The sequence below is a fragment of the Pteropus vampyrus genome, unplaced genomic scaffold (assembly GCF_000151845.1).
Source record: "Pteropus vampyrus isolate Shadow unplaced genomic scaffold, Pvam_2.0 Scaffold201, whole genome shotgun sequence".
NCBI lineage: Eukaryota > Metazoa > Chordata > Mammalia > Chiroptera > Pteropodidae > Pteropus > Pteropus vampyrus.
In genome coordinates, this window is record NW_011888982.1 from 2,929,732 (window position 1) to 2,953,446 (window position 23,715).

Below are 23,715 nucleotides of genomic sequence, written 5' to 3' on the forward strand. Positions count from 1 at the left end.
GTTTACTTCTGGACTCTCAATTCTGTTCCACTGGTCCATGTGTCTGTTTTGCTGCCAATGCCATGATTACTGTCGCTTTGTAGTATAATTTGAAGTCAAGCAGAGTGATGCCTCCAGCCTCATTCTTTTTTCTCAGGATGGCTTTGGCAATTCGGGGTCTTTTGTGCTTCCATATAAATCTGCTGATTTTTTGTTCTATTTCTTTAAAAAATGCCGATGAGATTTTGATGGGGATTGCATTAAATCTGTATAATACTTTAGGTCATTTTAACTATGTTGAATCTTCCAGTCCAAGAATACTGAATATCTTTCCATTTCTTTGTATTTTTTTCGATTTCTTTTAATAGTTTTCATTATATAGATCCTTCACATGTTTCATTAGATTTATTCCTAGGTATTTTGTTCTTTTTGATGCAATTGCAAAAGGAATTATTTTTTCCACTTCTTTTACTGACACTTCATTATTAAAGTATAGAAATGCTATGGATTTCTGAACATTGATTTTGTATCCAGAAACTTTACTGTATTTCTAGTAGTGTTCTAGTAGTGCTTACCGTTTCTAGTAGTGTTCTTGTGGAGTCTTTAGAGTTTTCTATGTAGAGAATCATGTCATCTGCAAATAGTGAGTTTGACTTCTTCGTTTCCTAACTGGATGCCTTTTATAACTTTTCTTGTCTGTTAGCGACAGTTTCAGTAGCGTTTGCTCAGATTCTTCTGGGCTCCACAGTGTTCAGTCTCGGAGGATATGGGGGAGGAGCCTTCTGGTTTGAGTGTTGGGGGCTGCGGCTCAGCTTCGGTTTTGCAACCGTGGCTGATAAAAATCAACTATTGTTTCTCTGCTGCCCTGCTTCTCTGCTTTCTGCCTTGATGACTAGGCCCTGCCGCCGGCCGTGTGGAGTTCATAGTACTCTCAGGCAGGACTTTTCCGGGAATTCTCTGCACTTTCTTCCCTCCCCTTCCTTCTATAGGGAGCTCTGGCTGCGAGAGGCCGCTTTTTTGTTTCTCCCAGTCTAACTCTGGACACTGGAGATTCTGACCTGTGGTAGCTCTTATGCACTGATTCCATGCTCAGATGTGCTGGTGTGTACTTTGGGTGCTTTTTTGTTTCAGCTTATTGTTGTTTCAAGGGGAGAGATCTAGGGACATCTCTCACTCAGCTATGTTTCTCCAAACTTTCTCTCCCTGCATTTTAAATGCTGAACTTGAAAATACTGAGCCCTGGGCAGCTGGCACTGTGGTGCAGGAGATGAACCAGAGGCTGGATGAAAATAACAGCAGGTGGGATCAGTGCAAGGAGTACATGCTATGTGTGAAAGACTTGGTCTAGTGGACAATGGAAGTGTGCAAATTACCCCAGTATTCTCTGCACAGTATTCAAGTAAGGATGGGACATGGTGATTCCATGGACTTCAGAAGTATCGTCCCAGGCTGAGCCTAGAGGATGCCTGGAGCCCTCTGGAGGACAAGAGAAGAGGCCGCCCTCACTGCAAATTCACCCCTGGCCTCCACCTGGGTGAAACCAGAGACTGGACTGTTCGTTCTGGGGCCCTTCTCTCCAGCCCTACTCCCCTCTCCTCCCATGTTAGTGAGGGAGGGGCAGTCCTTATTAAAGTACTTGGTTTCCTCCAAATCTTGTAATAAATTGGATGCTCCGCAAAGATATATTTACTACTCCATTATGCATTCTCTCTGCAAACAATCGGGGCTGTGCATCCTCCAGTTTGAGAAGCGCGTAGTGATGAAGTACTGGGACTTGATCAAACAAGGAAAACATGACTGAAGAGAATTTTCCTGGCAACTCGCAATGGCACTGAATGTGGCTCCAAGAGGAAAAGGCCTGTGAGCTGTACTGCAAAGCAGAAAGGCAGAAATCGTGTGTTACTGTCCTAGACTCATTTTCTCACACTTTCAGAAAGACCCAGGGGAACTTTGAGACCTGTGGCCTGAGTTAATTAGGGTCAAGAGGGCCACGATAAGAGAGCAAAGTCCCATGAACCACCTGTGTGGGGCGTCAAGAAGTGGCGATGTTGTGGGCCCCAAAGCGGCTAGGGGTCATTTACGCCTGTGCAGCTGAGTTTCCTGACGATAAGGCAGGAGCCGGGCCCTCCCTTTGGCCCATAAGGAAGGGGCCTGATGCATGTGTCCGACCAGGAAATGGAAGAGGCATGGAGGCAGGAGGAAGCTGCAGTGTTAGCTGCATACAGGAGACCCAGATGTAGGGAGAGGCTGGGGAAGAGGGTTTGGACCAGCACCCCTTATTTACAGACGCACCCTTGCTGGTCCACTTTGCTCTGCATCTCCAAACTTAAATGACCCCTAGCTCGGGGCCTGGACACCAGCGCTCAGGAGTCTTTCTTCGTCTGCGAGCTCTGTCCTCAGCTGGCTGACCAGTAGCTGCCTGCGATCTCCCCCATGAATCCCAGCTCATGTCCACTGGAAGGGCTGCGAAGTGCTAAGCACTTCATAGACATATAATGAACATGAGCTATTATTAAAGTTCTTCTTGCTTGGAAGCATGTCTTAGAACTTGGAAATATTTTTTTTAATGGCTGACATATTATGGACTACTGGATTGACAGACTGACTTTTCTCAAAAAAGGCAATGCGTTTAAACTGTTACGAGTTTTTTTTAAAAAATCCTTAAATCTCTTTTGCTGAGCTTTTTTGAAGATCATCTCAATTCACAACATTTAGGCTAATCTTCCCATATAATTCGGAGTCAAAAATATCATACAAATGTGTAATACTGGATTTTCATTTTGGATGTGAAATTTGTCTCATGACACCACCATTAGCTGAAAAACTAAAACCATTAACATAAATAAAATTAAGTTTTTCTCAATTATTTACTCATATTTCAAAGGTTATCATTTGAACAGTTTTGATACATTAGTGAAACTCTTCTTTTACTTTTGGTTTGTGCCCAGTTACACAACAGGAAATCATCAAATTCTAATTTATGGTCACTGTTTCTTTCCTAAAATAGAAACAGCACAATTTCACAGAAAATTGCTCTTGGGGGTTTTCCAGCTCAAGACTGCAATCTTGAAACTTTCGGAATCTTTGAACAAGTTTAAGGTTAGAAATATAAAGTTCCACACCAACCAGGAAAACATTGAAATTGTCTATCACATACCTGCTTTATTAAAATGAGAGCATGTTGAATTGTTCTTGATAAGATGCAGTTCCAGAAAACTGAGAACTAAAAAGGAAGAACAATTCTAAACCATATACTGGTTTTGTTTTTTAAAAATTGCTAATTGAGCTTATGTGTCACCTTTATCTCCCCCCAAAAAACTATTAAAATTCACCATACATAATTGCTTTTTCTACAACAGAAAAAATACAGGAAAGACATGTTCTGTGAAATCTATTTTGTTTTTTGTCTGACCTGTGCATGAGTTTTTAATAGTGTTATGGCTTTTCTAAAAATTACATATAGCTTTAAATGGGAGAATTTTATGATATGTAAATTATACTTTAATAAAAATATTAAAAATGATATATTGCTTGAGGAAAATTCTAACAATAGGACAGAGTGCATTAAAAAAAAACCTCTAAAAATCTCACCAAGCAGTAATTACCATCTCTAACATTTTTTGCTACTCATTCTTCTGTCTCTCTATCTATAATTACACACACTCAGAAATACGAATCCAACTTATTATAACATATTTTCACTCAACCATTTCAGTAAATGGTTTTAAATATGGAGCCCTTTTACAGAAGGAAACTCTAGATGGTGCTATAAGGATCAGTCAGGTTCAAAAACGAGAGCCCATCAAAGACACAACCATAAAACCAATGATTTCTGAAGCAAGGAAAATTCTGGCAGGCTATCTCTCCTCTTAACAGAATATTGGATGACTGCTAAAAGAAAACCTAGTAAGTGTCCATGTTCAACAGTCACTTACATGATGACAAGCAGAAAACAGAACTGCAGACAAACACGTTATCTGATAATAGTGCGTACTCATGCTTGAATTTAAGCTTGCCCTCAGATTTGCCCTAAAACATAAATACTGGTTATATAGAGTTGTGGCAAATAAGAAACAGGAAAACCCAACCCAAACTCTTCGCTGTGTGTCAAATGGCCTGCTAGTTTCTACAATTGCCGGAGCAGTGGATGATAATACCAAAAATCCAGATATTTCACCATATGAAAATTTATTCCACACGTAGTTTTACCCCTAACCAAAATAAAAGTTTCACTAAAATATAAACATCACCCTCACTTTACTATAATCTGTTCTCGGAATCTCCCCAATGAGCATGTATTGGACACAAGAGTCTGAGGTACACAGGAAGGGCACTGTGGATGAATTCTTCACCGAGCTCCCTGCGTGCGCAGCTGGCGGAGGCTGGGACTGTGAATTCACAGTGACACCTACAGGAGGCAAGACGCATTAATAATGCATCAGAATAGGCATTCTGTTCATGAGTTGTGTGCCAGTACCACAGAGTAACTGAATCTTAGGGTTTTTAAAATTTTATTGTGTGAAATGGCCTAATGGGTCAGTGTACGTGTTAATGTTAAGTTTGTTCAACCACTAGTGTCTAAAGTTTTACGTGACAAATGGTTGCTAAGGTTAGAGATACATCTAGAGAGTATGCGAGGAAAAATGTCCCAGCAGTTTCAGGGAAATTTCCATTTCTAGGATAAACAATGATATCTATTTTCGTGGCTCTTCATCCCACCTCTGCCTGCCTCTTCTATTTCTGTCACTAAATATTCTTCCTGTCATTCAAGCTCTGTATTTCCAGACACATACATATTCTTCTGATTACATTCTTTTCCAGTATATGATTGAATGTTAATTGTACTTACTGTTTAATTGCCATTTAAAGATGATGCTGGTTACCAGAGGTGGGGGTAGGGGGAGAGGGAAAGGTGGTAAAAAGGCACAAACTTTCATTATAAGAGAAACAAGTTCTAGGGAGGTAATGCACAGCATAGTGATTATAGTTACACCACTGTATAATATATAGGAAAATTGTTAAGAAAGTAGATCCTAGATGTCCTCATCACAAAGAATTTTTTTCTTGTCTTTTTAATGTATCTATGTAAGATGATGGATGTTAACTGACTATTGTGGTAATTATTTTACAATATATAAAAATAAAACTATCGTGCTGTATCTTTTAAACTCATACAGTGATATATGTCAGTTATTTCTACATAAAACAGAGTGGGGGAGGTTATTTTGCTAATAATGATTACTATAAAAGCTCAACAACCACCTTGACCTCCATGACCTAATAACTTTCCAATTTATTCTTCCAGGTCAGATTTGCATTCTCGACTGCCTACTAGACATCTCTACCTGGGTGTCCTGTGGCACCTCTGACTCAGCATGCCATTGGTGTTCCTTCTAGTTTGTCCCTTCTGGGTTCCTCATCCAGGAAAGTACATAATTCACTTACTTGACCCCTGCCTCTTTTCATCCTCCTGCTTACTCAGGCATCAGTTGCGGTAGCTTCTACATATAACTTCCTCCCTCCCTCCTACATTCCCAGGGCAGTGTCTTCATTCTGACTTTAAAAAAAAAAAAAAACTAATTTATTTACCTTCCTCCCATTTATCAAATAGCTGCCAGAAAATCTAAACTATAAATCTGATTAAATCACTTCTCAGCTCCTCCTGATCAACATGACACCTTAGCTTGCCATATAAGGCCCACCATGATCTGGAACTAACATAATTCCTGTCTGCTATGAGAAAGTTATGTAAGTTCCCTACCCATCAAGTTTTCATGCCTTAACACTTTTACTCACATGTCCACTCATATTCCCATCTGTTTGGTATGCTCTCCCTACCTGTCTTCCATCCTCAAATTCCAGTCTGTACTTGTTAAATATTCAATCCTCCTTCAAGACTCTCACCTGAACAATAATAAGATAAAAACTTCTGTGGCATTTAATGTTACAACAACTCTGTGAAGTAAATATTGTTATTATTCCCAGAAGATACTATAGTCCAGGGCTCAGGACAATTGTCTAAGTGGCCAAGACGTTTATGCATGCATATACTTAAAGTGAGCTGCAGGTAACAGTGGAGTAAACACAGGTCCTGAAGGATCCTTACCACCTAGACATGTAGAGAGAACCATCCACAGGAGTATAACAAAATTGTGCAGAGGACATGCAGAGTAAAAACTTACAGGAGAGACAACGTTTAACTCTACTTGGCTTTTCTGCATTCCTTCCCTGACTGGAGAGACAGTCAGGGAAGGAATGCAGAAAAGGAAGCCTAATGGAGGTTAGGAGCATAGATCTGGATCTAGACTCTTGACTTCAATCCTGCCTCCTCCACTCACTGACTGTTCGATCTTGGCGAAGTAGTTTAACCAATCTATGCTATAATTTCCATAACTGTCTTATCTAGTGGTTATATGTAAGATGATTTCAAAAAGGGAGAGATCGTATCAACCATAAATTGATTAAAATATTAATAAAAAAAAGGTCACTTGACTCATCCTTAAATTATTTAGACATTTGCCCTGAGACTGAAAATTACAGATTCTCCCTTGCTTCTTGCAGCAGTGAAAATGACTTGGGGAGACAGAAAATGAGGAGGAAATAAGTTCTGCCAGTTTGTGTCAAAAAGATATAAATACTTTTACTCCTGGATATAATAAAGAATAAAAATAGAAAAGAAGGTAACAGGATTTCATCATAGTACTATTTAAAATAGCAAAATTTGAAAATACAAAAATGTCCAACAATAAAAGAAATATTTAAAATTCATTATAATACATTCACATAGTTAATAATATACAGCCATTAAATTGTGTTATCAAAGAATATTTACTGTTATAGTATTGCAGTAGGCAGAATAATGGCTACCCAAAGATATCCACACACTAATCCCCAGAACCTGCGAATGTGTTACATCACATGACAAAAGGGACTTTGCAAATATGATTAAGGGTATGAACTTTGGAATGAGAACATTATCTTGGATTATCTGGATAGGATAAATCTGATCACATGAGTCCTTAAAAATAGAAAAGGAAGGTATAAGGGTCCTTTAGGGAGAAGTAACAGCAGAAAGAGCAGAGATTTGGAGTATGAGAGACTCATTCTTCCACTGCTGTTTTTGAAGATGGAGGAAAGGAGCCATGAGCCAAGGAATGTAGGTGACCTCTAAAAGTTTGGAACAGGCCTCCAATTTATAGTGCTACAACTTCAAGGAACTGATTTCTGCCAAAAACTCAAATGAGCAGGAAATGGATTCTCCCTTAGACTGTCCAGAAAAGAAACACAGCCCTGCCAACAGCCCTGATTTCAGCCAGGTGAGACAATGCCAAAATTCTGACCCACAGAACTATTTAAAAAATTAATTTGTATTGTTTACACTATTAAATTTGTAATGGTTGTATGGCAGCATTAGAAAACTAATACATTTAATAAACACCATAAATGTTAATTTAAAAAAAGGAAGCCCAACTTAACAGTGCATGTACACTTTAACATCACTTACATCCCAGTTGTGCATACACATATACACAAACAAATTGAAAAGAATTACATAAAAATATGTATGCTATCAATTGTCATTGTCTTACGATTTTTTTCACTCTTTCTTGACGTTGTGTCCCCAAGTTTGCACCTAGAATAACTTGTGAAGAGTGTGATTGATGATGAGTTTGCAAAATCTGATATTCAATTTGCATCCTTGTGTTACTTGACTTCTCAACAGCATTGAACAGGTTTATTATTCCTTAAGAACTAAAAATGTTTGTTGGGCTTCTGTAACACCTTCTCTAGGTTATCATAATTCACTAGCAATGTCTAATTCTCTTTTTTGTTTCATTCTCAAGATGTCTAAGTGTTACCACTGGGGTGATGTGAAATCCATGTCACCTCAGTGGCATGGGGGAGGAGGAGGGAGGTGTTGTGTGTTGTGTGTCCTTCAGTTCTTCCCCGCCAATGCAGCAAAGAATTACAAGTTGGCAAGATTTAGAAAAAATAAGATTTATTGAAAGTACATTGTAGAAGGAGATGGACCATGCTAAGGAAGGCTGCAGCCCTGTGGAATTTGAGAGGTGAAGAGATAAGACAATAAGCCCCAAAGGGAGGAGGGGGTTTTCAGCAAGGAGAGCTGTAAGAAGGCAGAAATTGGAAGGTCTGTTTATATTTGAGTGGTGATGAGAGGTCCTAGATGATCTGTACATGAGGTTACCTTGACTGACAGCTGGCTGCTATATAACACTTTGCCTACTGTGTGCATGTGCTTACCCAAAATTCAGTCTGTTATAATTAGATTCATAAAACATAATATTATAATGACCTTCTGCGCATGCATTTGTAACTGGTTTAACCAGCAGCTTTTATGACCTTTGTGCTTTAGGATTTGGGATAATTTACAACCCTAAAAGGGAGATATTTCTGGAATGTACTTAAGGAAGGTCTTCAAGGGAAGTTTCTATGGTTACAGAGCTAGGCCTTGGCTCCTGTCACTCATGCCTGACTAACTACCTGACATGAGTAAATTAAGAATCAAGCACTAGATCTCTTCTTTCTTCTACATGCACTCCCTTAATTCATCTCATTTACCTTTGAATTTAAATCTTATCCATACAGTTAACACTCCCAAATATCAATCTCCTACTGGACCTCTATCCTGAAGTCCACACACATATATTCAAGTGCCTGTCTTCCATCTTCCCTCAAGTATCTAAGAGGCAACTTCAGTCTACCATGTCCCAGTGCAATTCCTGCTTTTCCCCCAACCATACCGCTTGTATTCATTCACATCTCAGGAAAAGAAAACTTTTCTAGGCCAGGGTTTCCAACCTTGGCACTATTGACATTTTCAGCTAGTTAATTCTTTGTTTTGGGGGTGGGGTCTATACCATATGTTATAGAATATTTAGCATCATCCCAGGCCTCTACCCACTAGATTTCTGTAGCATCCCCCCTACTCAAAAATGTTTCCATGTTGCCAAATGACCTCTAGGGGAGGCAAAATTGCAAAATTCCCTATTAAAAACCACTCACCTAGGCCAAAAATTTTGGAAGCGTTTTTCTCTCCCTTTTCCTTCACCTTATAAATCCAGTTCTTTAGGAAACCCTATCTGTTTTACCTGCAACATATATCCAGAATAGTAATAATTGTCCTCCTCACCTCTACCACTCTGGCCTCTAGACTTCTTTCCTTCTCCTATCAAATAGTTCAAAGAAATTAGAATTATCTTTTCAAACATAAATCAGATCTGTCACTCCTCAGCTCATAATTTCCCAATATTATTCTCTCTTACTCAGAGTAAAGCCAAAGTTGCTTGTGCCTACTACCCACCACTGCTCGGATCTCTGCTGCTCTCTGCTCTCCCTGCACTGCCACCCAACTAGCTCCCTACCGTTTCTTAATCTTAATGCATGTAGTTAGTTCCTACTTCAGAGCTTTTGCACTTATCTTCTGCTTGAAATGCTCTGTCCCAGATGATTCTCAGCCTCTCTTAGAGCCTCTGTTCAAAGTCCCCTCACTTCAACATTTGCTAAAATACACTATGTAACACCACCCCTCACTCTGTCACACTTTCATAATAGCACAGCAACCATCTCCCTGCTATTCTAATACATTGACTTGTTTCTTTGTTTGCTCTCCTCAAGTAAGCACCTTGAGGCAATTACCTTCTATTTTATTCACTGATGACTTCCAGTGTCTGCAAAACACTTAGCATAAAGTAGGTGCTCAGTAAATATTTTGAATGTGCATATGAATGAATGAATGAATGAATGAATGGATGGATGGATGAATTGTAGTCATAGGAAAGCCCAAACCCAAAGACTACATTAAAGCAATCACTGAGCCTCTGAACTGACATGAGTAGAAAGTAGGCTGCTAAAACTGCCCAGCCAAAAAGCAGGAATATCCCCCCAAAACATGCACTAAGAAGGGGTTTGGCCAGAGTACACATAGGGCTACTAACTTGCTTAGTTAAGAAACTGAATTCACTGGAGGGAGTTTGTACTATCATTGCCCATCAGTAAGTGGCATCTACGTAGACGCCACTTACTGATGGGCAATGATTATGTATTTCAAAGTCTCCACGTTCTCCGAGGAGTATTTGTTAGCTTGTTTGTTTAGATTTATTCTGTTCTTCCTGTCCAGTGTAGACAGAGGAAGACAGATAACTTGTCTGCCAGTCATCAGACCTGGGGGTTACATCTGGAGCAGCTGTAGAGAATAGCGCAATACAGAGATCTGGTGGCAGGAACTAGATGGGACTCACTGGGGGATGGGGGGAATGACAGATGCATTCAATAGCAAATAAGATATAAAAACAAGGCTCTTTTAGGTAAGCAGACATGTGGAATATGAAACACTTTAAGGTGAGTTTTCTGTAACTTAAATTAGAACACGTTCCTAACTTACACAGATGATTGAGCAAGAAGGAGTTTAGTCAAGTAGAGAAGATGGGAATGAGATTCCAAGAATAACAAAGAGCATCCATCAAGGCTTAGAGGTGAGAGAAGGATGCATTCAAAGTGTTGATGGTGATTGTAATGACATAGCCCAGTGGACAAAACACAATTTCCAGCACAGAAACAGGATGCAGTCATTGCCAAACTCCAGTAGTAAAGTGGTGGCGAACAGTTTCTTACATTGTCACCATCCGCATTTAATTGAAGATGTCTCAATAAGCAAGAATGCACCCTGAATACTGCTTAATGTATAACCTGCTCTTGACTAAATTTTGCTACCACAATCTGTAGTCTTTGAAATAGATGTTTTGTGAAGATCAAGATGCTATAACAATTGAGGCCATGCATCTGGTCTATCTGTAGTGCAGAATGTGGATAAGTCAGTGTAGTTTTCACCTTTTGATGAGGGGAAGGCATATTTCTCTTAAGCAGACTCGACGATAGAAATCCCACTAGAAACAGTGACTTCATAAATATTGATTACCACTACTTAAGAAATTATCAGAATAAAAAAAGTAAAAGATTGCTAAAACAAGAAAACCTGTTACTTTTTTTCACAATTCTATATAGTGATATTTAGAAACTTAGAAACAAAGGAGCTTAAATTTTTATCTTACTCTGCTGCTTCCTAAATGCAACAATGCACGAGACATTTAACATCAAACTCTTTATGATTCTGTTTCTTCTTTTTTAACCTTTATGCTAGCAATATTTACCTCACAGTTACTGGAGAATTAAATTCCATAATGTGTACAAAAACATTGTGTTAACAAGAAGCCCGATACAATGTTGTGTCATTATTACCATTATTGTTATCTGAGTGGGAGTAGTGAGTAGTGTCCTGGTTTCTTCTTTTATGAGGTTTTTTTTTTTTTTTAACTTCTTTTGATTAGTCATGGGATTATGAGTTCCCTTGTTTGTTTAAGCCAGTATAGGTTGAGTTTTCTGTCACAACATAATGTACACTTGATGATACACATGAAGGGAGGAAAAAGAACAGTAGCTAAACAAGAATGTAGGTTCAAGAATAGGCTTTCTTTGTAGGGGAAAAAATGTGAGCATATCTTTAAAGGAAAGAGATCATGAAGAACAGGAGATGAAAAGCAAAGGAGAAATGGAAAGGGTCCAGAGGAAGAGTAGTATATGATGCAACCCAGAGCACTGAGAAGTGAAGGTGTTCAGAAGAATATTAACTGTTAAAGTCATCTCATTTGTTAAATAATCCAAGTCTTCTTTTCAATAACATATATACATTTATTTTTTTTAAGTTTTGAGTTTCTTCTTGATAATACACCACATACTTTATTATATTTGATTTTCGAAGTTGTATACTGGCCAAACATGTATATTTGCTAAAACACTAAATAGAACTGAAGGAGTCTGCTCCCCCTACAGCAGTTTCCATGCAATTATATCAGGGATGAACACAAGTACAAGAAAGTAAGTTCAGTGACACAGGCGCTCTGAGGTGTAGAAAAACAAGTTAAGGAGATGACATTTTTAAGATTTCTATTTCTTAAATACTCAAACCCAAATATGTATAATAATCCATTTTAAACTCAAACCCAATGTGTTTATTTAGCTGGTACCTGGCATAGGTTTTATGTCAGATAAAAGTAGACTTTAGGTGATGTGGTTTATAAACCTTGTTAGGAGAGGGCTGTAGGAAAGGGTTGTAGACAGAAAAGAAAACATAAATCCCAGTTAAGAATTGGATAATATCTCTAGGATAGGTAATAACTTTATGGTAAAGTTAGTGATTCTTACCTCTGACTGCACATTAGATCTCCCAGGGAACTTTAAAAGAAATCACCAAAGCCAGCATCCTATTCCTGAGATTCTGATTTATCGTGAGGGTCGTCAGATGGTGTTATTTTTATGTTTGCTGGGTGATTCTTACATGCTGCTAGGCTGGTTACTCTCTGATTTGGGAATACTTCTGAACAAATTGCAAGGCAGATGAAAGTTTTAATCCATAACCTGTTCTCTTAAAACATGTTAGAAAATAAAATTCAATCAAAAACCCTAACACAAATGAATCGGCATCAATTGTTTTTACAGAATGATTTCAAAACATATTCACATCTACAAGTCTTATTCTCTACTCCAGACATTTTAACAACAATGGTACTTGAAGTCTAACATGAGCCCATTCCTTCCCTCTGATCCCAGCCTGTCATAAGCACCTGTGTGCAACACAGAGCAACAGGGGAGAGGAGAAACACTTATTCCTACCTCCACTGACACATTTCTCAGTGTGAGTGTCTTTATCTCTCCAAAGAGGTAAAGAATATCAGAGAACTGCTCGATTTTTAACATCTACTTTCTCTTGAAGTACAAACCTGGACATTTTCAAAGTTAGGATTATTCTTTAGGTCTTACAGATTTTATCTAGAATTGTACGGAAGAGGGAAAGGTACTCAAAGTCTTCTTTGCATGAAGCGCCAAAAAAGAGGGTTCACCAGAGGTAGATTCATGCTGGGGTATGTCAGTGAGGAATAAGAATGACATTGTGAGATGGATTGGAAAAACTACACCACTTTCAGCCTGATGGTTAGCCAATGCTTGTCCTCAAAATAGGATGCTCTGGAGTGTTAACATAGAATGTTGTATTATCGTTTTCTCCTCAAACATACCTCAAACCTTATCACAAAGCCAATTGGTAAGACAACATTTCAAAATGCAAGAACAAAACTATACTTAGAAAGGTACTTAACAATTGAATTTTAACGATGCTCAGGTAGTAAGATCAAATTTCTGTCCCTTGGAACTGCATACCCAGTCCTCAAGTCCCTCAGTTCCCAGGAGAGTTCCCCTAGTTCTTCTACTCAAGATACATGTTATGCTGTTACTGACCAAAGATTTGCTTTGATTTTACCCAAATTATTTAGGTGACTAAATTTTTTGCTTGGATATAATTCTATCACATATAACCCATTTCATTACATCTAGTCTGAAAACATTTTTAGTATGTTTGGTAATAAAAATTTCAACAAACTGCTCTATAGATTCAATGTAATTCCACTCAGACAACCAGAGAGCCTTTATTTGATGGTTTGGGTGTGTGTGGAGCGGGATGGTAGCGGAGTGGTGGGGAGAAGAAGAATTAGAAATGAACGAGATAATTTAAAAAATATATAAGAATCCCAACATTTTATTTAAAAAAATCAAAATCAGAGGGGTTTTACTGACTTCAATAAATCAATATAAGAAATCATAAATCTAGCAAACAAGGGAGTGGGAAAGGGAATGGGGTTGAATCCATGGAAACATCTAGTAAATAAAGAGATATTTATTTGTCTTTTTTTAAGTTAGCTTTATTGAGATAGAACATACATATGAAAATTCACCAATTAAGTATACGATTTAGTTGTAATAAAAATAAGTCATTTAACCAGCATCACAAATATGACATAAATATTTTAATGATCCCCAAAGTACTCTCACACCCTTTGCAGCCAAACTACCCCTACCCCCAACTCTGACCCCAGGAAACCACTCACTTGCTCTCGGCTACTGTAGTCATGCATTTCCTACAATGCTATAAAATGTAATCAGACAGTATCAAGTCTTACTTGTCTAGCTCCTTTCACTTAGAAAATTCATTTGAAATTCATCCATAATGTTATGGGTATCATTGGTTTGTTCCTGTTTATTGATGAATGTTATCCTATGATATGGATATAACATAATTTGGTTATCTGTTCACCAGTTGATAGACAATTGTGTTGTTTTTGTTAGGGCTATTATTAAGTATTAGTCTTTGTGTTAAAATATGTTTCACTTTGGAAAGGTAAATACTTAAAAGTGAAATTGCTGTGTCCCTCTCAGTGTTTAACTTTAAAAGAAACTGCCAAACCTTGTTGCAAAGTACCTGTATCATTTTGTATTTCTAGTAGCAATGTGTGAGAGAGTTCCAGTTGCTCCACATTTTCCCCAATATTTTGTATTTTCTGTCTCTTCAATTTTAGCCATTCTAAAAGGTATATCATTGACATCTCATAGTGGTTTTAATTTACATCTTTATGATTTCCTTCTTTCTAATTACTTTGAATATAATTTGCATCTTTGTCTATATTTTTAAGGTAGAAATTTGGATCATTGATTTGACATATTTATTCTTTTCCCTAATGACTAATGATGATGTGCTCATTTCCTTTCATCCTCGCCATGTTGCCAGCATTAAGTATAAAGTGCTCAGTCTTTCACTGTTGAGTATGAAGTCAGGCAAGGGTCTTTCCTAGGTGACCCTTTCCAGGTTGAGGAAATTCCTGCTTATTCTTAATTTGCTGAGGGTTTTAATCATACATGGGTGCTAAATTTTACCAAATAATTTTTCTGTATATATTGAGGTGATCATATGATTTTTCTTCTTTAATCTATTAATAGGGCAAAATATATTTTTGGTTTTAAAATGTTAAACCAACATGTGCTCCTAATTAAACCGACTTGTGTATAATTTATATATTACCCCTTTCATACAATTGCTGGATTCATTTTTTCATATTTGGTTAAGGAATCTGCATATATGTTAATGAAGACTACAAGCATATTTTCTCTTTTATAATGCTTTTGTCTTGCTTTGGTGTCAGAAAATGATTTCAACTCATAAAATGAATTGGGAGTGTCTTTTATTTTCTGAAAGCATATATGTAAAGTTTAATTTATTTCTTTTATTTAAATTTAAGAATTCACCAGTGAAGACATTGAAATATGAAATTATTTTAAATTGGAAATGATTTAACTACACATATAATTTCTTATATATATATAATGTACACATATACACTTATGAAGATTATTTCTTTGCTCGTGAATGAAATTCACAAGTTGCATTTTTCAAAAATATCTTTCCTTTCATTAATTATCAAATATATTGGCAGAAAATTGTTCATGATATTCCCTTATTATCTATCAGTGTTTCTATAGTATCTGTGCTGATACATACCCATTCTTGACTTTGGTAAATTGTGTCTTCTTCCTTTTTTCTGATAGTTTGGCCTTAGGTCTATAAGTATTATTGCTCTTCTCAAAGAGTCATATTTTTTAGTGTGTTGACTTCTCTTTATTGTGATTCTGTTTTCAATTTTTTTTTTATTTTAACTTATATTTATTATTTCCTTCTCTCTGCTTACTTTAAATATAATTTGCTTTTTTGACTAGATTCTTAAGGTAGAAACCTGGATCATCGATTTGAGACACTTAGTCTTTTTAAATATAATTATTTAATTGTATAAACTTAAATCTAGCCAGCGCTTTAGTTACATCCTCCAAATTTCAGTATATTGTCACTTCATTTTTATTCTGTTTGAAATATTTTCTAACTTTTCTTATGATTTATTCTCTGAATTACTTAGTAGTTCTAAATATTGAAATTTATATGTTATCTTTTTATTATTGTTTTCTAGTTTAATTCTGTTTTGATCAGAAAAGATATTTTGCATAATTTTAATTTTCTTAAATTTTCTGAGATTTATTTTATAGCCTAGAATATGATTATCTTGGTATTCCTTGTATACCTGAAAATATTGTTTATTCTTTGGCTTAAGATGGAGTACTCTGTTAATATCAATTAGGTCAAGTCGGTTGATACTGTTAGTCTGGTCTTCTGCATGCTTACTGATTTTTCTATTTCTTTGTTCTATTAATTATTGACAGAGGGATGTTGAATTTGCTTATTTCTCTTTCCAGTTCTATTAGGTTTTAGTTTCTAAATTTTATAACTCAGGTGTGATGTTATAATTGCCTGGTAATTTTTTACTGAATGATAAAAATTGCGAATGTTGGGTTTTGGATGCTGAATTTTGTTGTATTCCTTGAAAAATATTGGACTTTATTCTGGCACACAATTATATTACCTGGGATCAGTTTGATTCTCTTAGGTTTGTTTTAACCTTTACTACAGCAGCTTTAAGGCGGTCTTCATAATAAGATTCACTCATATATCCCATCCATTGAGGTGACACTTTTCTAGGGATTCTATCCAATGCCACGTTGCTTAGTTTCTTCCACACTGGCTAGTAGTAACACAAACTGTTCTCGGTCCTATGTAGGAATTTCTGGGAATTTTTTGGCCTGGATCTTTCCAGTGGTTCTTTTTATGCCCACAGGTAGTTTCTTTTCATACATGTTCAGATTAGTTTCAAGCTGAAGACTTTAGGGGAAGCCTCTGTAGGTTTCTGGCACTCTCTCTGTGCAGCTTCCTGCTCTCTGGTACTCCATGCCACCAATTTTCACCATGCTAGGCTCTCCAAACTCCAATCTTTATCTCCTCAACTTAGCAAGCCTGCTGGTCTCTGGTTGTATAACTACTCTCTATGCATCATCCTATAAACTGCCATAGGAAGAAAACTACAACAATCATAGAGATTACTTCATGTGTCCCTTCTCTCATGGATCATAGTCCTTTGTTGCCTATCATCACAATGCCTGAAAATAGCTGTTTCACATATTTTGTCTAGTTTTCTAGTTTTTAAAATCAGAATTTTCTCTCTCCTACACCATCATTGTCAAAATCATAAATTTTTCTCTGTTTATAAAGCAATGAAAGTCTCCCAGATGTATAACATTACAGATATTTTTTATACTGAGAATAAGTTACTAGTCACCATGATAGAAAGATTATCTTTAATAGTCTTTGATGAAGAATCTTTACCACCATAATGGTCTATATTTTATTCTGAATTTTGGGCTCTATCTTGAGAAAAGAAAAAAAACAAAAAAACAAAAAAAAAGCATCCTTGACATTGACATTGAGAAGCTGGCCTCACACTCACGGATAAGCCATGATATTCTCTTATTGAACATATTATCACAAAATCCAAGCTAAAACAAGGTTACCCTGAGACCTTGATAAAATGGGACAGAAAAAGTCTACTTCATAATAATGTCTAAGCACAGATAAAAACAAGGTTTCTGTGCCAGTCACAATAAAACAAGCATCGTTTTCTTTTGGCCAGATTGAGTGAATGTTATATCCTTTTCAGTTACAGCTTTATTCTCATTCTATTCCCTCTTCTCTATAGGTAAGATTTATTGAGATACACAATCGTTGAGTTGTGCACACTTTCTGACATCCAATTTAGAGCAAATCTCTGCTTTTTTTTCTCTTCAAAATTACCCAGTCAAAGTCTAAGTTCTATAATATGTTTTTTCTAACACCCTCATACTGATACTCTCCATGATTCCCCATGATGTGTTCTCCTTCACTTCAGTGAGTGATAAACTCAACCTGTTTAACTACAGTCGTATTACTGGTAGTCTTTGGACAAATGGCATTACAATTTAGATAAACCCAAAATGGCTCTAATGTAGAACTTTCAGGTAATAAATGAACAAAAGAAGTGTTACCCATGTATTCTTTTGTTCTAATCAGAATTTTTGGATTTTCAAAGTATTATAAATCCAAAATTATCATGCTAGTTATTCCATTCCTTGTAACTTTAGATTCTTAAAGAATTAGAATCAGGCTTCTGAGTAAAATAATGATATATTTTAATAAAACCTTTGAAATATTAACTTTATAAATCAGGATATTTCCATGTTTAAAAAGATTACTTTTTTTAGCATGTATAGCCAGTTATGCCTTATATTAAGAAATAAAATTAGAAGATCCTTTAAAACAAACTAGATAAATCAAGAAAGGTCAAAGAAATTAAGTTAATAATACATTGTATCACTAGCTAAATTTAATTTTGTATTTAAAATTATACCACTTAATATTAGATGTTTCTTTAAACAAGTGCAGAAAGTAATTAATAAAATAATAATTATTTATTATTACAAAATAGTAATAAATATGATAACAAAGGTAATAGGCATTATTGTTTCAGGATCTACTCTTGCCAAGTAGTTCATATGTTATTCCTAGATCTGAGTCAGTCTAGCAAATTGCTATTACTATCCTCATTTAAAAAAACAATAAAGAAAACTAAGGTTTAGAATTTTAAAGCAAGATGCTCAAAATCAAATAGCTAATAAGTGCGACAGATTTTCAGTCAGATTAAATTTAGTTCAGTCTGATTTCTAAGACCTTATGTTCTCAGAATCACCACTTCACCTCTTTCCGTAGTTGCAGTAGAAGATGAAATAACATGATTATATCTAAGAGATGTAGCAATGCATAACAGTTTAATACAGGTATGAAAGCCTGCTATTACCTAATAAAGGTGCTCTAGATGAAATATGCCATTTAGAAGTAAGTACAAACCTAAAGAAAATAGAAAAGCAAGATATAAAGTTATGCACTGAAAAGGAAATACAGGTTAAACAATAATTGCTAACTAAAATGGATAGTACTACTTCTAATTCAATGGTCATGTAAGGAACATGACTAGAAGATATTATTTTTACAAAAGAGATAGTGATACCTATTAAGGAGGCAAGGGCAAAAAATTTATTGGCAATAAAAAATTTAATCAATGAAAATATGTCCTTTATATCAGTGGAATAAAGATAGAAATTTTAGATGAAGAAGAGTAATTGAAAGCACAATGATTGACTAATAACACAAGAAATATTAAACTGTGTTTTCCAAGAACACAATAGTTACCCTTGTTTTTAAAGGTGGAAGCATTAGAGTCCTCTGTGTCATTCGTAAAGCATAAACATGCTTTGGAGATACCATCCTCTTTAACTAATGATATTGTAAATAAAATGGAAAATTAAGCCTAAAAAAAATGGTATTTACATTTGGTAAAATTCACTGTGCCCTCTTAAATCCGCTGATTACTATATGCACTCTCCTAATACATGAACATTCTATCTTCCTACATAAACGTTCAATGGTTATAAATCTTATAAAGATAATTACTCTTCCCTACTCCATCTACTGTCTTGACACAATCCATATAACAAATTATTCAACAGAAATAACTATGCCTCACTAATGCTTCAAGTAACACTTGTGTTTTACACTATGATTTTGTTGTGTTTAATCACAAATTTCTCTTTATGTAGCCAACACAGAGAAAATAATATAATTCAACATAAAGAGGGCATTTACCCTTGAAGCAGAATGTAGTTTGTCACTATTCTGTGTAGTAGGTCTCAAGGGTTTATTCTTCGTGCATAACTAAAACTGTGTACCCTTTAGTTAATATCTCTTGTTTCCCCCTCCCTCCAGCTGCTGGCAATCACTATTCTACTCCATGTTTCTATGAATTTGACTATTTTACATTCCTATTATGAATGGAACTATGTAATATTTGTCCTTCTGTGTCTGGCTCATTTTACTTAGCATATGCCCTCAAAAGTCATCCATGTTATCACAAATGGCAGGATTTTTAGAGCTGGAATAATATTCCATCGTACATATACACTAAATGTTCTTTATTCATTTAGCGATAAACATCTAGATTGCTTCTATGTCTTGGCTATTGTGAATAATGCCGCAACGAACATAGGAGTGCAGGAGATTCTGATTTCAACTCTTGGATATATACTCACAAGTGGGATTGGTCAATCATATAATAGTTCTGTTTTAATTTTTTTAAGCAACTTCCATACTCTTTTCCATAGTGGCTACACCAATTTACATTCCTACCAACAGTGTACTAGAAGTTCCTTTTTCTCCACATCCTCAGCAGCACTTATCTTTTTCTTTCCTTTTTTTTTTTTTTTTTTGTAATCGGTATTCTAATAAGTATGAGGTAACTTCTCATTGTGGTTTTGATGTGTATTTCCCTGATGATTAGTGATGTTGAACACAATTTCATATACTTGTTGGCCATTTGTGTGTCTTTGGAGAAATATCTGTTCAAGTCCTTTGCCCTTTTTTTTAATCAGTTTGTCTCTTTTGTTTGTTATCAAATTGTAGGATATCCCTATATAATTTGGATTTATCAGATATATATCTGCAAATATTTCCTCCCATTCCATGGGTTGCCCTTTTATTTTGTTAATGGTTTTCTTTGCTGTGCATAAGGTTTTTAATTTAATGTAGCTCTAACTGTTTATTTTTTGTTTTTTGTTGCTTGTGCTTTTGGTGTCATATCCAAGAAATTACTGTCAAGAACAATGTCAAGAAGATTTCCTCTATGTTTTCTCTGAGTAATTTTATAATTTCAGGACTTAATACTGTATTATATGCTTAAAAGTTTGCCAAGAAGGTAGACCTTATGTTAAGTATTCTTATCACACATCATCACCATTATTATCATCATCATCATAAAAAAAGGGTAGAAGAAAACTTTTTGAAGATGATAGATATGTTTATGCCATAGATTATCATAATTGTTTCATGGATATATTATTATCTCCAAACTCATCAAGTTGTATACATTAAATATGAAGTTTTTTCTATGTTAATCATGCCTCGATAAAGTGATTTTTAAAAAAAGAATGTCATTTGTCAAATTATCAATTGACCAAAGATTAAAAAAAAAAAATTAGGCTAACAAATCCTTCTTCAACATTCCTTCCTGACTTTCCATTCTCTACTGTTTTAGATCACAGACAATGTCTTAGAAGACTATAGGAAAATAAAAAAGTTTATTTTCATACTGATTGTGAACAATCATGTCAGTAGTGGAATTGGATTACAATATTCTATTTGCAAGCCTGTGCAAACATCTATCATGTACCAAGCCTAGCTCATAAGAAATTTAATCCAAAAAAGATTATATACAATAAGAATTATTAAAAGAAAGGCAATGTAAATAAATCTTTCAAAAAACAAGTATCTTAGGCACCTCAAGCTGTATTTCAGTTTTATAGAGATACACTAAAATAAAATTGGTTCTCAGAGTTATGATTAAAATTGTTAAAAAATTTCAAGAATTAAAGAGTACATTTTTGGATATCAAAAATTCTCTTTAAATAGTGATTCACAAGAGTATCAAATCATGTTTTAAAAATACAAAGCAGAAATGACTGTTTCCATGGTTTTAAACATTAGCATTACTCAATATTAGTAAAACTAGTAATTATTATCACAATACAAATAATTTACTAATGTGAATTATGTGCATTTTAAATGGGAATAAAACCTTTTATATGCAAATTTTTATAAACCATCTGTAAATATATTTGATAAAAACATCACAATGATAAGGGTTTTGCTTGTCATTATTATTAAAAAATCTCTTCAAATATCTAATTAGCATTTGTGTTGCAGACACTAATAATTGAGAGAAATGTGTTTATTACATCAAATTGTAGTTCACAGCAGTGTAACTACATTGCATGATTTTTTCATATTGAAGAATTTATATTTCACTCTAAAATTCTGACAGTGGAATCTAAGATTTATGGGAATCAAACTTATTTTTGAAACCAGCAGTAAGATGTCAAATGCTTAAAAATGTGATAAGGTAGAAGTCAGGAGATCTAGGTTCTAATAATAATGCCATGAGCTTTCAATTTTAGACAAGTCATTTAATCATCATTGGCTTTCGCTTTACTATTTGTAAAATGAGAAGTTAGATTTCATGTTCTGAAAGTTCTCATATCAGTTAAGTGTCTATGAGTTTGTTTCATAAATTAATAATAATCACAGCTCTCAATTGCCTTCTCTAAAATGCCTATTTTGTGTCAAGCAATAAGCTAGTCTCTTTCTATGCAATATCTTAATCCTCACATCAAAAATATCTTTATTTCAGAGATTTGAACAGAGGCTCTGGGAGAGCAATTTGCCCGATGGCACACAACAAATAAATGTGGAATTCCAGCTGAGTTCTGTCTTTCTGCCCTCATACCAAATCAATCTTGTATTCTGATTTTTATTCAACAGATGACAGAATATTCAATCATTTAAGCTGCATGACAAAGCTGAAAATAATTGTTCAACTATCACATAATGGCATTAAAAAAAAAAAAACTTCTATTTGAACCATAACCATCAACAATTCAGTAAGAAAGTTTTTTTACTTACAAGCTGTTCCAGAGATATGACTCCTTTAAATATTTGCTTATTTAGGGCATGAATTTCATCCTTGTACAGGTATCTGAAAAACACATAAAATTCTATTAAATTATTAATTGTTATAGATGCCACACATCTTAGATTATGACTATTATAAATTATAGTGTGGACATAGGAATTTTATTAATAGATTCCCTAAAAATATATGGAAACATTAATTTCACTGAAATATGTTCGATTGTCTGAGTAAGAGAATTCCAAGGCTCTCATCACATTCTCAAAGGGATCCTTGATCCAAAATATTAAGAATCACTGCCTTAGGCTCTGAAACTTAAAGTGATTGTAAAAAAAAAAAAATCTGACTAACGAGGTCATATGCACTGGGTAGTAACTTCTATAAGAAAAAGATAAGTTTAACTGTAACAATTTCTATTTGTTTGTTTGTTTATTATGCAAGGAGACCCTTGGTTGATCTCACAGATTGCAAGGACTTTGTCAGCTTACAATATCTTATTTTTTACTTTTTTATACCTATAGCACCTGGTCTTTCTAGGTGGTCTTCCATCCAAGTACTAACCAGGCCAGACCCTGCTTAGCTTCCGAAATCAGATGGGATCGGGCTTGTTCAGGGTGGTATGGCCATAGACTAACTGTAACAATTTTTAAAAATCCATTCTATCATACTGAATATATTGAACTGAGAGTTACATTTGCAAAACTAGCAAATATCACCATAAAGGCTCATCTGAAGGGGGCTAAAAACATATTAACCAATTCACAAGATATATTTTTGTTCTCCCGTTGCTGCTGCTGAAAATCTACAGGAAAGAATACTGTAAATGGATTTACAAATATGGTGGTATATACAATCTGACCAAAAGATTTGATGAAAACAACTTATCTAACATATGAGCACGTTCTTTGTACTTTTTTCCTTCAACTATGGCAAAGTCATTTCATCTCTAATCTTTATGGTTTTTGTAAATGTTATTAATGTGAAATCTTGGATCTTTTTTACTTATGCCTCTGACAAACAGAATTCCTGAAACTTTCTATCCAGTTCCTTTGAAATGTTCCTTTACATAGGCTACAGCTCACAATTATTGTGAGTACATCAGAATCACCTGGTGGTTTGTTAAAAACACCAATTCCTGAGCCCACCAAAAATCCTGCTCTATCTAGTTCCGTTGGGGTGAGGTCTAGGAAACTATGTTTAACAAGTTTCCCAGGTGATTCTAATACAATCCATCTTCGAATAACTTAGAAACCATAGAAATACAATTCTATCTAACAATGAAGGGACTTCTTTTCCAAATTTTGCTTAGTGAAGCTTTGGAAGTTTCAAACTACTTTCTTTTCTCACAGATTAGAACTCCTTCAAGTTTCTCAAAGCAGTAATGACTTGAGGGGATTTATACCTA

The 23,715-nt window shown here is 35.2% G+C and overlaps 1 protein-coding gene and 1 pseudogene across 1 annotated transcript in view; both read right to left on the reverse strand.

Moving 5' to 3' along the window:
- The window catches only part of LOC105300086 (peroxidasin-like protein), a 519,573-nt gene that overhangs the window by 244,642 nt on the left and 251,216 nt on the right, over positions 1–23,715 (reverse strand). Inside the window, 1 exon segment of the mRNA XM_023537816.1 lies at positions 22,308–22,376. Coding sequence (XP_023393584.1) covers positions 22,308–22,376 — 69 coding nt within the window.
- Positions 22,823–22,941, reverse strand: LOC111746788 (annotated as a pseudogene).